At 31.4% G+C, this 14,085-nt stretch overlaps 2 protein-coding genes and 1 long non-coding RNA gene across 3 annotated transcripts; 2 read left to right on the forward strand and 1 right to left on the reverse strand.

The window, feature by feature from the left end:
- Positions 1-3,746: 3,746 nt before the first annotated feature.
- Positions 3,747-4,804, forward strand: LOC137933097 (uncharacterized). The gene is made up of 3 exons (XR_011109116.1): positions 3,747-3,828; positions 3,984-4,136; positions 4,755-4,804. It is a non-coding gene; the product is annotated as an uncharacterized lncRNA (long non-coding RNA).
- Positions 4,805-4,808: 4 nt separating this feature from the next.
- LOC137932850 (uncharacterized) lies at positions 4,809-5,882 on the forward strand (the record flags this gene model as incomplete). Its single annotated transcript, XM_068776527.1, has 2 exons — positions 4,809-4,895; positions 5,703-5,882. Coding segments are annotated over 2 exons (267 nt in total), but the record flags the coding sequence as incomplete, so codon positions are not given.
- Positions 5,883-8,976: 3,094 nt separating this feature from the next.
- jhamt (juvenile hormone acid methyltransferase) lies at positions 8,977-11,577 on the reverse strand. The gene is made up of 4 exons (XM_068776416.1): positions 11,213-11,577; positions 10,310-10,481; positions 9,638-9,746; positions 8,977-9,155 (listed from the first exon to the last, which is right to left on the reverse strand). The coding sequence occupies exons 1-4, from the start codon at positions 11,575-11,577 to the stop codon at positions 8,977-8,979; spliced, it is 825 nt and encodes a 274-aa protein (XP_068632517.1).
- Between the last annotated feature and the right edge of the window lie 2,508 nt (positions 11,578-14,085).

Here is a 14,085-nt window from a genome sequence, read left to right on the forward strand (position 1 = left end):
AGAGCTACATTACATAAATTTATAGTTTTTTTGAGTGTTCTGTAGTGTAGAATTACTTTACATTTCGATGTTTAGTCACATATTACTTTGTTGTGAGAATTGCAGGTATCCTCCCATAAGGTAGACAGAAGACTTTGTGAAAGTTATCGAAAGATGATGGATGGGCCGCCTCCAGCTTCTTTAATTGGAAACCTTTAAATTTTTTTAATGTAGTCTAAATTTAAACATAAGATTCATTTTACTTTTTACAGATAAAAATAAGAGTTAATACAATAAGCAATAATAGCAGTAAATTATTGTTGAGTTATAAGATAAAAAACCCTTGTCAACATTACGCAGTCGCCGCGCTTATTGAAAAACAGTGGAACGCTAAAAACTGTCTTGTTAAAAAGGTTTGATTATTTATTGTATAAATTATGTAATAAACATTGTATAACAAACTAATACACGTTAAGTAAACCGACATAGCCCTGCGGATTGGCACAATAATTAATTGTGATGTTGTATTTCCAATTTTGATATCGCATTCTCTTGCTATTATATTATTTATTATTATTAAACTGCAGAGTTATGGCTAGGGTGTACTATATATTAATTAGTAGCAAATGATATATACATTCATCACCTCAAAGCTTTTAAACCTATAACCCATCACACTGTATTATTACGTAGCTCATTCGCTGTCAATTATTGTCCCAAAAATTAACACTTAAACTTTTACACTTCTAAACAATCATCCTGTCATTAGATAAGAAAGTGGATTGCATTATTTACAACATGTATTGTAAATAATGCAATCCACTTTTACAGAATGTTTGTTTATTTAATACATGGATTAATATTAAATTATCGTTTTTAGGGGGACTACAGTTGTCATGTAAACTTGACTGAATTTATCCATATTTTTTTCGGGAATTCATTCTTCTACGGCGAGTACATGATTATTGCTACTGTTAGTTCGAAAAAAGGAAATGTTGTGTGTCTTCTTATAAATTACGTTTTTAGTAAGAAAACTACTGGTAAAAAAATAAAACCTTAGCAATGAATGATTAGACAGATGTACAATATATAATAAATACAAGATGTGTTTTATTAATTCACTTTCAATTCCTTATTTCTTATAAGGCTTCAAGAATTTAGAGTATAGAAGACCGTCTAGAGTAGCGTAGTACGTTTATTTACAAGATGGTCAGATGACGTTGTTAAAGTCGTCGGAAAACGCTGGACACAAGCCGCTTTCAACTGGCCTTATTGTAAATCTATAGTGGAGGTCCATGTCTGGCATTGGAGGTCCTGCGACTAAAATGGTGATGATCGTGTTTCTTCTTACGAATATATATTTGCGCGTTCCTGTGAATCCAATTTTTTTGCGGTTTCAAGGCAGGTAGGTGGCAGAGTGCGCCTGTAACCGCTTATTCTTAGTACGTTATCGATCAATTATTTAATATTTCTGAAACTATTATTATTATATTTATGATTTACATTATCACCGCGCGCACCTCGAAGGCTTTTGAGGAAGAGTTTTGGCTCGGGTCACTATGTACTATTGTTTCACCGGATTGGGAAGCCGGCGAGCTAGTAAGTTGCTTCGACGGATGCTCCATAGAAGGACTAGCCAAAAGGGTACCTCGGTTTGGACTGTCGTCACTCTTCGACAATATGTGGCTAGCATTCCGATATGAGAGCGTTGAAGAGGGTCGAACCTTGACTTGCTCGGTTGCTATTTTCTGGCTTGTAATACTACAATCGCTTCGGAAACTGTGAGCGCTGGGAGAAGAAGTGGCGGAAGAAACTCCAGTAACTCTATCTAGTATAATCAGGGGTTGGCGATTCCTATGGCATGCGATCTGGCCTTGTTTACGACGAGACCGGTTTGTTATCGAATGGCGACTTTGAAAGTGTACAATGTGCGTGGATTATCTAATTTCCGCCGTATCGTTCGGAAACTCGAATACGTTTCTCGGTATTAAGACGGTGCGATATTTAAATGTAAGTGAAATGTAGCGGTGAAACCTACGGGTCAAGTAATAGCCTATTTATTCTTCTCTTGAATTTATTAGCAAAACACGACATTTTGACAGACAACTAGACATAAAAGTTATTATTCGAAAACCAAGGGCGCTATTTATGCCAGTTTACTTAGCAACATAACTTAAAAGAAAAGTTATTTTTATTAAGCAAGAATAATAATTCGATTGCTAAATATTTTAGCTGAGATTGTTTTATACCTTAAATCGCTCGCAAACAGATTTTTGTTAAAGGTGTAAAAGCTTTAAAAGATTAAATTTATTATCATTTACAGTCAATTGATATAGGGTGTACCATATCTGAAATCAAAGGTATCAGAAATAATAAATAACGTAACAATAATGTAGTAAGAAAAAACGTTTTCAAAATTTGGATTACTACACAATAATATTAATTATTGTTGGCTATCTGTACCCGCCGACTTTGCATAGCCAAAAGTTATTATTCTGTTTGCATTCTTATAGGCTATAAGAGTATTCACTTTATATCGATAAGGTCGAAATTCGGTCTGAAAGATTTAAAGCTTTTTGCTGACGTATGTTAGCTCATTCACACCTTTAAAGTTTACGTTCACTTGCAAAACCTTACCTTCGCTTGTAATATTGCAGTTTGATATAATAATCAATATCTGCAATGCTGCTTCCACGGTGGAGCTCGTATTTAAAAGTGACGTTTTAGTTTTTTTTTGAGTTCCAAACAAAACAATGTCAAAACAAAATTAAGTGACCAAATATTTGTCTTCTTTTCATAAGCCTTTGTTTAAATTAATTATAATTATAATTAAATTCAAATAATATTAATAAACAAACATTCACCCCTTCAAGGTTTTTAATGTATATGTACTTTGCATAAATTCCTTTTACTTCGCTAAATATAGAGATCTTTTAATATTAGTTGAATTATTCGTCTCGGCGTAAACTTTGTCTACATAAACTGTTTGAGGTGTTGTCTTCATATATATTCGCATTTCACGCATTGTGCCATAATATAACTTGCTAACTTACGTGTTACGTTTTCAAGAGTAATATGATAAATTATTAAAATACTGAATTTGCGCGTATCATTGCTATGTATTTGCACTTAAAATATGTAGCGTTATGTCATTAAGAGAGACAAGTTCCACATTTAAAAACATGTTATCCACCAAGCAACTAGTAGCTTACGGCAGTGAAACGAAGTCTTTCACTTCGGGCATCATTGGTAAACTATCAGTCGCTGGATGACCTATAGAGAGGGTTATGCTCGGGATTTTTGAGCGAGATTAAATCTGGACTGAGAAATTCTGTAGACGAACAAAAGTATCTGACATGCCCCAGTGGGCTGGTAAGTTGCATAGTGGCAAGTAGATACGACACAAGTGCCCTACAGATAGACGTATGACCTTGTTATGGTGGTTAGAATGCGTTGAATGCAGACCACTTCTAACCGGTCTTAATGGAAACCTACGAGGAATCCTATGTCCAGCAGTGGATGTCCTGCTGCCGAAATGATCATGAGTTACCTCATCGTTGCTTCGCATTAAATATTTTATCCGAATAACATACAATAATGCACACAATAATGAAAATTGAAATTTTTTTATGACGGATATTTCTAACGAGCGTATGATATTCGCGACATTAAATAGTGATTAGTAACTGATTAGATGAGAGATCGTTACAGTCACCCAAGTATTGTTAAACAAATAGTGAGCCTGTAGCAATGTGTCCAGCGACAGCGTTTGGCTTCTTTTTTTTTATTACGTTATTCTCCAATGTAAACGTTATTGCTTTGTCCTTGGACAAACATTCAGATAGTTATGTAAGTTTTTGTTTTTTTTATATAAAATTTGAATATTTATTGTAAGGTATAATCTTCAACAAAGTTTAAGAATGTAAAATTATTATATTTGGTATGTATTAAATTACAATTGTAAAACTTTTGAAGCCTGTATTCACTATAAATGCTGTTTACAGGGTCCTTACGACTTATGGTGGAGTCGATACGAAAAATGTAGCGGTCCCAAAACAAATAATCTCACGGAATTTACAACTAAACTTTTTAGAGACGGTGAAGATTACGTTGCCTGGGTGAATTTTACGTTTCTAACCCAAGTGCATATAGACGAGGTAATTAAGCAAACGATGTTAGCACCAAAGAGCTACATTATCTATAAGAATGTTTTTTTTTCTGTGGTTCTGTAATTATTATCCTCGGTAAGATTGTTTTTCTTTTGATGTTTGGTCACAATTCATATTGCTATGGAAAATGGAAGTAAAATTTCTACACACAAAATAGTCAGACGAGTTTGTCGGGCAGCTTTCAACGAGCCAACTTTAATAGCTGTTGAGAGACCGATGTCTAGCAGCGGACGTCATTCGGTCTAAATAGTGATAATGAAGAATTGTCCTATTTTCGACTGTTTTGTTAATGGTTGGCACAATGTTGCTATGGGTTCGGTATATGTCCCATATTCAGTAAATTTCAATTTTCTCAAAATTTAATTGAGATTTCCATCTTCAAGATGATGAGATTGACCTTTATGACTAGAAAAGTTCAAATTAAAGAATTTGTTAATAGTGTAAATACCAAATCGTGGTTTTATTATTTATTATAATATTTAGCTACGCAGTGTCATGTTGTAAGCCATCATTTTCTTTGAGTGAAAGTTTACTCAACGGAGGGGATTTTTGACATTTTCTTATGAAGCCTAAATGTAGAGAAGGTTTTTCTTGTTTTTTTTTCAGGTAAAAATAAGCATTAACACGATAAACAATAATCGCAGTAAATCGTTGCTGAGCTATAAGTTAAACAACCCTTGTCAACATTACGCAGTCGCCGCTATTATTAATAAAGAGCTGAACGCTAAAAACTGTAATATTAAAAAGGTTTGATTTTTTAATATGTAAAATATGTTATAAACTATAAAATCAATAAACTATAAAATCAAAAAAACTATAAATTCAAATTGTGCGGATAAACTGTTAGTAATCGGAATAACTTAGAGGATTGACAAGTTAAAGTGACAGTGAGAAGGTTACGTAGCTCGCAGAACAGGGCCTTAAGGTTCTGGAGTGGAAAGGCGAGCGCAGCGTGGACCGTCCACCCACAAGGTGGACAGCTGGCCATGTTAAGGACTTAAAAAACAAGGATTTAATTGAAAATCTTTGGACAAGATCCATGTACTGAACGATTTTGAAGGATCATTAGTAATATTATAATTATTACAACAATTAATTTTTTTTTCTAGCGTTAGAATTATTTTTGCTTCTGATCGATGACGTAAGTAATAGTATGTTATATAACTTAATCGAGGTAATTCTTTTGAAAGAGGTTGGTAATTAAATAGATATATGAAGATGTCAATATTAATAAAATAATGAATTATATTAAAAAATAGTCTCATCAAAAGTCCAAAGTATCGTGCATTCATTTCCATGTTTTAGTACTTCTATTAAAATTCATTAATAGCCCTGGATACTTTATTATTAGAAATTTTATTAGATATTTTTTTACACAGTCCAGTGAGTTCGGCTTACTCTCAAACGAGAACAGAAAGTTTTGTTTGTGTATTATTAATCATATATGAATGTTAGGTAATAAGGTGGATTGTACAAGCTACAAAAAGGTAGTTACTTTTTAAAGGAATTGGTATTGATTAAATACATAAATAAATATTTAGTTAATGTTTTCAGGGGGACTACAGTTGTTATGTAAACTTTACAGAAATTACCCGCAGTTTTTTCGGGGATTCATTCTTTTACGGCGAGTACATGATTAAAGCTACGGTTAATTCAAAAAAAGGAAATATTATGTGCCTAATTATGAATTACGTTGTTGGAAAGAAAACTCCTGAAAAAAATATGAAAACTTAAAATGAATTTATAAAAGGAATAAATATATGATAGAATTAAATTACATACTGAATACTTTTTTTTTTTGTTTATTTTCAACTCCTTATTTTTAAAAACGCGCGAAGTTTCTGTAGTGGGGACTACGGGCCGGCATGTGCAGGGTAGGATTTCTATCTACAAGGTGGACAGATGACCTTGCAATAGACATTGGGAGACGCAGGTTGCAGGCCACTTGCCACTGCTACCCATTGGTAATCTAAGTGGGTAGCCTGTGTCCAGCTGTGGACATCCCACGTTTGATATGATGCTGATATTTTGATTTTTATAAATTTATATTTGTGCTTTACTGTGGTCCAAATCAGTTTTAAGCAATGATGGGGATTTATCACGGAGCATCGTTTGGAGAAACTTTTTGATCAAATAATTGTCTGTTTATTATTCTATTGGCTTACAAAAACAAGGTATATAACCTGTTTCATTGCCTTGATGTATCAAAATCGACGAAGCGAAACGAATTGTTCATAAGAAAGCAATGTTCACACCATAAATAAATATGTAACTATTCTAAAACTAAAGGCGCTAATAAGGCTAATAACGTGTAATAAGCTACGATAATAAGTTAGTTATGCTACAATTACAAGTATTTTTATTATGAAGCTTGAAGACGTTTTTTCGTTTTAAGATAATAATTTTAAAAAGATGAGCACTTATAGTTCACCAATATCCAGCATTCTGAAGTAGGTTTGGCTTTGTCGTGGTATATATATATATTTGTAATACATTAATGTAATAAATGTTTTATATAATAAAAAAGGGGTGGATGTATAGCTCATTTGACAGTAAAAGGCTTTAATGCTTTTGCACCAAATTCCAATCACTTTCTATACGAGTAAAGTGATTACTATGAACAGAGGCCATTTCGCTTTATTACTGCAAGTAAAATCCAAATATAAGGTTTTCTTTGAATGTTCTATAATGATTGTAGATGGTAGGAATATTTTCTTTTTCATTATATTTTATTTGATCATGAAATTAAATTGTTGTAAGAACTCGGTGTTGGTCGTCTACCTACAAGAACATTAGATGTCTAAGAAGAATGAGATCAGCTTCCAACCGAGCCTCTTTGAAATCTATCGGAAAAGTCTAAAACAGTGAGGGTTGAGAAAATGTAGATGATAATGATGAAGTCTTTCATGCTATTCTCGACATTTTTATTGCTGGTGTGCTATTGTTGCGATAGGTATATTTTGCCATATATAGTAAGGTACATTTCCCTCAGAATTTTCAAGTTCAAGATTATGAAAAAGTGATTGTAAAAGTGATAGTTTAACAAATATGCAGCAATGATCTTTGTTTAAATTTTAAGCTACACAGCGTTGTGTCGAAAGCCTTTATTTACATTAAAGCAAACTTTATCTGCTGGACGAAGGTTATTTTCGGTGATAATTTTTGATCAACAAAAGATTAATGTAAATTTCTCTCAGGTGAAAATGAGCGTTAGTATAAGAAACAATAAACGCACTAAAACATTATGGATGGAGCCGTAAGTTAATGTGTGTGTAGTGACCTTTGTATAAATAATGTTACACTGTCACTGCAGTTGTTAAAAAAGAGCGAAATGCTGTAGACGATCTTGTTAAAAAGGTTTTACTTTTTATTATATAACTTATAATAAACATTGTGCTGATATACCATTAGTATCGCTCAGTGAATTGGCAGGTTAAAGTGGAAGTGAGCAAGTCGCACAGCATGCAGGACAGCCACTGTAGTCGTCCACTCACAATGTGGACCGACAACCTTGTAAGGTAAGTGGAAGACGCTGGATGCAGACCGTTTCCATCAGGTCTTATTGGAAATTTTAGGGGAAGCAGTACGTCAAGCATTGAATATTCTACGGCTAAAATGATGACGATGATGAAGCTATACACTGAACAATGAGAGGGATTTGAAGGGTCACTTGTATAGTATAAATAGCTCAAATTTTGTTATAGTGTTCTCAAGATTTTTTATTCAGGTATACAACTTGTATTATAGTTATATCGTGATCGTTCTTTCGGAATAGGTCGAGGATTAATAAGGTCAATGATATCTATTTATCAAAAATTAAAAAAAGTACTGTAAGTTAAACATTTTTAACGAGAGTTTATTGTTTATTACATTTGAAACTCTTGAATTTTTATATTCCTCCTTGTATAAAAATCGATGGATGATATCGGACACATTATTGTTTAAAGATCTTTCAACTAATTTATTCATACATAATCTTTCATAGTATTTTGTAGTACTTGATTTACTTTGTCAGACAAGAATGAACTAGGCAGCACCATATAAGCCTGCTTTTTTTGCAGTAAATTGGTTTTATTTACTAGCTATAGGCGAATTGTTAAACTTGCCATCAGATAATATTTTCCTGTAATGTGTAAGTTTATGGTGGTGTTCAAAATGATTTTGCAGCGAATATTTAAGTGAAACATGTTTTTTGAGTAATAAAAATATTTAATTAAGAAATTAAATTACAAAACTTTGTACTTTTCAATTTAAAATTACTTAATTCACATAGTTATGATGAATTTATAACATTAATTAAATAGAATGCTAATTCGTTATTTATGAATTAAATTAAAGATAAACAAAATATTCTATTTCACATACCTTATGAGCTACTTAAAAATATAAATAATTTACTTAATAAATTAATATATCGCCTTAATAACATTTCTCAATAATAAATAATCTTATTTACAAATTTGATTATTAAAAGGCATTCATTTGTTTTATGTTAAATTTAAAATGACAAATTTGACTTGAATGATTTTTAAACGTTGATTTACTTTTTTTAAAAATAACCAGTAACTTGAAGGGATGTACGTTTTTAACAATTATTAGTATTTTTTTCTTATTAGGAAAGTCAGGCGACGTGATTGCAAAATTTTAACAATAAAATTTCAATAAATTTAATAATTAGTGTTATTAAACGTTAAATTTTTGAATAGTTATTTACGCAAGATTTATAATTTTTGCTGTTCATTTTAATATGTAATGTCAAGGAAATTAGTTTTACCCTTTAAGGGTATTGATTTTAAAACTTTTTACTAAGATTTTAAATTACAGATGTTTACTTTCTTCCGTAGGCAATAAGTAAGGTATAATTAGCTTTTACGCTCATAAAACTGTCAACATTGTTGTTAACTTGGTCGATTAATCTCAAATCTTTGACAACACTCATGTAGTCTTCCATGAATTCGTTGTACATTTCTAATGGTATTTTGAACGGATTAACTGCTTTAACTGCCTCTGTGTGGTAAGAGAAAATTAAATATTAGTAAAAGCGAAAAGTAAGCATTGCATTCAAACTATTTATTTTTTTAAAGAAAAAAATTAGTATTTCTTATAAAAATTTGGTTAAAAATGTCATTTAAATATGGTTTTCAATGGCTCCGAATTAAATTTTAACCGAACATTGATGAGGTTATGACATGTGTAGTAATTTGTTTAGTATAACATTAGGTTTCATATTTATTTACTGTAGACTCCAAATAGCGAATTTTATATGTATTGAAATTTTAAATATATTAAAATTTTGTTAATTGTCTTGCCCATTGTTAATATAATCTGTATTGTTAAATAATACAGATTACGAAAAATGAGTGTTAACATGAAAACTTAAATGGCAATTTTAATAATAAATCCATAATAAATGTAAGGATCATCAATAAAATTGGGGAGAATGAATCGTAACGATGTACAAATCTATGCGATATTTAAAATTCACTTACTTTTGACGGCCTCTACGCTGTCGTAAATGAAAGTTTTTTCTTTGCGTTTGACTTCTACGTCGTGGAAACCTATGCCCTCCATCATGACTTTTATTTTCTTGTCGGGCTCCTGAAAATTGAAAATTTTTATATTAGATACAAACATTATGAACTTGTGTGGTCTCTTCGTTGAAAGAATATAACGAAAATTGGGAATGACAGGTCACTCTGGGGTGACCTGTCATTCCCAATTTTCGTTATATTTTTATTTTTTAGTGTTTTTTTAAACCTATTTTAGGCTATCGGTGTCATATTGATAGGTGCTCAGTAGACAATGAACATAGGGACAGACATCATTTGACATAAGTTTATGTTGACTTATTCAAACATTTATTCATACATTATTTTTGAAACCAGGTTAAAATTTTAACTTTATTTTGTTTGAATGGTTTTTTTAACGACAGCCTCTGAGCTATTATGCTTCATCATCATCAAAAAGATGCTCGCTGCAAGACATACATCTCAGATCGCGACGATGACCGATATTGAGTTATTATATTTAAATTTTCATAAAAAAATTAACCGTTTTATATTAATAGTCTATATTCAGATATAGACCTACGTCATTTCCGGAAAACTCATATGAAGCATTAATTGTTACATAAAATTCTGGTATTTATTGATAGTATTTACTTGCGTATCATGGTATGGAGACACGAAGCGGTCTACGTCCTTCAACCAGGGCCTCCAGCGGTTGGTCCGCGATAACACTCTGAACACGTCGAAAATCGGCATGTGTCCTAGGAATATCAACAAACATTCGCCGCCTCTTACAAGGAGATCGTAGATATTTTTGAATGCGCATCTGAAATAGTTTAATGATATATCAATACTTTTGTAATCGAATAATGATATGTAATTCTAACAGAACTAATTTTATATAAATATATTAATGATAAAAAACTTTCAAAATTACTCGTAACAAAATAATTAGTAAAAAGTTAGTTAATTATAGGATAATCACTAAGTAACTTTTTAAATTAGATTAATGTACGTAAGTAAATAGATTAATTGTTGATCTGACTTTTTTTTCAAATTTTATAATTTTGTTAATTTATCTTAGTAGATTAGCGTTCCATTGAAATATAATCTAATTTTTTAATCAATTTATTAAAATAAGAATAAATTACATCGAAGTGAAATTTGAATCTTCGTATAGAATTTTCCTTATTAAAAGAAATAAGCACCGTTAAAATCAAATGGACGTAAAATCTTAGGTAGGAAATATGCATGTTCAATATCAACAACCAGAATGGGTTTTTCAAAATTAGCTGCTAATTAATTTCTAACTTAAGAATGATTAATTAAGTCGTGAAAATTTAACTGTCATCATTTTATATAATTATCCGCTTTTACTCCATAACAATTGAACACGTGCTATGAATAATAAATTATTTACAGGCACAGTTACAGAGGAATTGTCAATTTTTATCGGAAAAGGTAACAGATAAAGGTTTTTTGTTAATATTTATGATTTTTTTCATAATTGTAATAGTAATGGTCAATTTTTTTAAATATAATATGTTAATTACTTACTCTTGTCGTTTGATCCAGTGTAAAGCGTAAAATGAAAATGCGTGATCAAAATTCCCTTGAAGATCTTTTGATAATTCGCCTTCAATGTCCATAACTCTGAAGTAGGTCTGACTATTGCCGTGGTGCTTATTCGCATGTTGTACCATTTTCGGACTAATATCGCAACCGACTATGTAACTATTATTGCTAGGTACGTATCTCCGTAATATTTGCGAGGTGACACTTCCATCCCCGCATCCTATATCTATTATTCTTTCCCTATAGCTTTTCCAATGAATATTTATAGCAAACTCCTCTAGGCAGTCCAAAGCATCTCTTTTCTGCAAGGTGTTGCTTTTTCCATACAAATCGGCGTCGTCGTTCATTTTAGCTCTTTCGTCGTTCATTATGTCTCTATGCGGACGCTTTTTACACTGGAAATATTTTTTTAAGTTTTTTTTTTCTGAATTTGGTTCGCTTGGGGCGCGCGGGCGCTTGGTCGCCGTATTCGACGCGGTTTCGGCGGGCAGTCACGACAGGAGCGATGTTCGTATGTATTTATATGAGCCACCGTCGCACGCTGCCGTCTCCGGTACACCGACAAATCAGGGTACACTCGTAGATGTACTGGCTTCACCTGGAGATATAAATACTACATTAAATTACGCAATACAACACCAACAACCCATCTCCACCTAAAAGTAAAAAATGTTTTTTTACGAATTTTATTTTTACTATTTACTTAATTACATAACATGTATTGTCTTATTATAACACGTATCACGATTACAGAAAAAAAGTTTTTTTGTTGAAAAATATAATAATTAAACTACAAAATATATAGAGACCTATTTATAACAGTAAATTTATAAATGTATAATTAAATCAATAATGCATGTTTCTTAGAAACATGAATAAATAATTACAAAATCATTGTTCATATTTAAAGAATTTATATATAATTAATATGTTATTTTCGACGTAATTACATTTACATTTATTTTATTTTGTTAGAATAAAAGTAATAAAATTGCAGTAATCAATTTTACTTTTTCCTGCAATTATACGAAATTATAAAATATCTTTGTAAGGTGTTAGTAATTATACAACGGTATCCTTGCTCATTACTTAAATATTTAAAAAAACGGCTTTGATATGTAAGTCAATGGTTAAGTCGGCGTTATATGTTTTTAATGTTGATATCAATACTTGGAGCTTTACCTAGAATAATCCTTTGGCATGTGTTATACTTGCAGAACACAATTAATATAGCTCTCTTTCACTCGCACTTTTTTAACAAAGTAGTAAAGATATTTGAAGATATTACACGCATATGACACCACAGTTTCGCACTGCAAATGGCAGTTGTAGATTCCAGGTGAACGTATCCTTAGCTGGTTATTACGAAAGAGCTAGGTTGTATAATTTTTTGATATTAACGAGGAATACAGGGTAGGTAATAATAAAAGATCCTTTTTGCAGAAGACTCTCTACGTGATTCTTCTGCTGTTACAGAAAATTGTAATATAATTTGAGTTTCGGTACAAAGATGAAATTGTAACGATTGCGGCGATTATTGATGTTTTTTATCTGAACAATTGACCACTAGACATACGTTTCCATCATTACACTTTACTGAAATGGTAGGAACTGCGAGGTACGTATAACCACGGTGTCAAGAATAAGCGGGTAAACTTTACGGTGTTTTGATTTGAACGTATCGTAGGTGAATATACAGATGCGCAAGTGAGGTAATATTCATTATTTGATAAAATTAAACTATTTTATGTAGCGTCGCTTAACGATGGGCAGACTGCCTCGTTAATATCTTGTCTTTCATTATCTCGACACTCTTAAGGAAATAAAATCTGTTGTTGAAATGAAATCTTTAAAGAAATACATAAAATTTTATGCAGAAACGAATATTTTGATATATGGCCAGCATAGTATCAATATAAGTAGTGTCACTATCATTAAGCACATTTCTTGCTCCCTTTGTGTCATAATCATCATTATTTTAGCTGTACGAGTTTCCCTGCTGGACATAAGCATACAGGTTTCTAATAAGATCTATCTGAAGCGTGCTGCGTTCAACGTAAGTAACGTTTCGGACAGAAGTTAGGACCTCTTTACTGAATATAATATTGCTGATAATTAGCAAAAGCTTTTAACCTAACAAATTTCATATTATTTTACTATTTTATGTGAAATATGAAATGAAAATATATTATATCGGACATCCTAACATTGAATCAAAAGTGTGAAAACGTATTAGCCCTAGTTCTTTTTCATGTGGCTATTTTAACTTGCCTCTTTATTAGCGGTGTCTTAGTTTATTGAAAAAGCTGGAGTTATATTCTATGAAATTTGAGGAATTGGTTTACTTACAATTAAATCTTTTGCCTGATCACTTTGCTGCAATTTCGATTTACTTACAATGTATTTTTTTTTTTTCATATTCTATTTTTAGAGGCTTAAAGTGTTCCATTTTTTAAAGATCTTAGTTTTCTTTTCGCGGAACCGTTTTACACCATTTAAATTTTTTTTCCGCTGCGTATTTTAAAAACATGTTATACGGTAATGATATACTTAAAATCATTCTCATTCACGTATGTTCGTAATTTTTTTTAATCAACTCGATCCGATTGTGGATTTGGTGTTAGAGAATTATTTAATAGGACGGAAAGAATGATTTATACTTTTTTAATTTTGTGAATCTAAAAGTAAAAATCATTACGAGGAAATAAAATAATAATATATTTGCTCTAAACTAGCACAAACAAATTTATTCATATCGTCATTCATGCCACAAGCATGAATGGAAAACCCATTGGTTATCAGATAAATATTAATTTTCTTTTACGCATTTTGTAACCACATTGTAACTAAATGAT

This window comes from Battus philenor, unplaced genomic scaffold, assembly GCF_028537555.1.
Source record: "Battus philenor isolate CCGP_79_NKW_IND1 unplaced genomic scaffold, ilBatPhil1.0.hap1 SCAF_12, whole genome shotgun sequence".
Taxonomy (NCBI): Eukaryota; Metazoa; Arthropoda; class Insecta; order Lepidoptera; family Papilionidae; genus Battus; species Battus philenor.

Coding starts and splice junctions, on each gene's coding strand:
- jhamt (XM_068776416.1), bottom strand. CDS start 11,577: ATGAACGACGACGCCGATTTGTATGGAAAAAGCAACACCTTGCAGAAA. Junction 10,482..11,212: donor CACTGGATCAAACGACAAGA/GTAAGTAATTAA, acceptor AAACTATTTCAG/ATGCGCATTCAAAAATATCT. Junction 9,747..10,309: donor CTCCATACCATGATACGCAA/GTAAATACTATC, acceptor TTCAATTTTCAG/GAGCCCGACAAGAAAATAAA.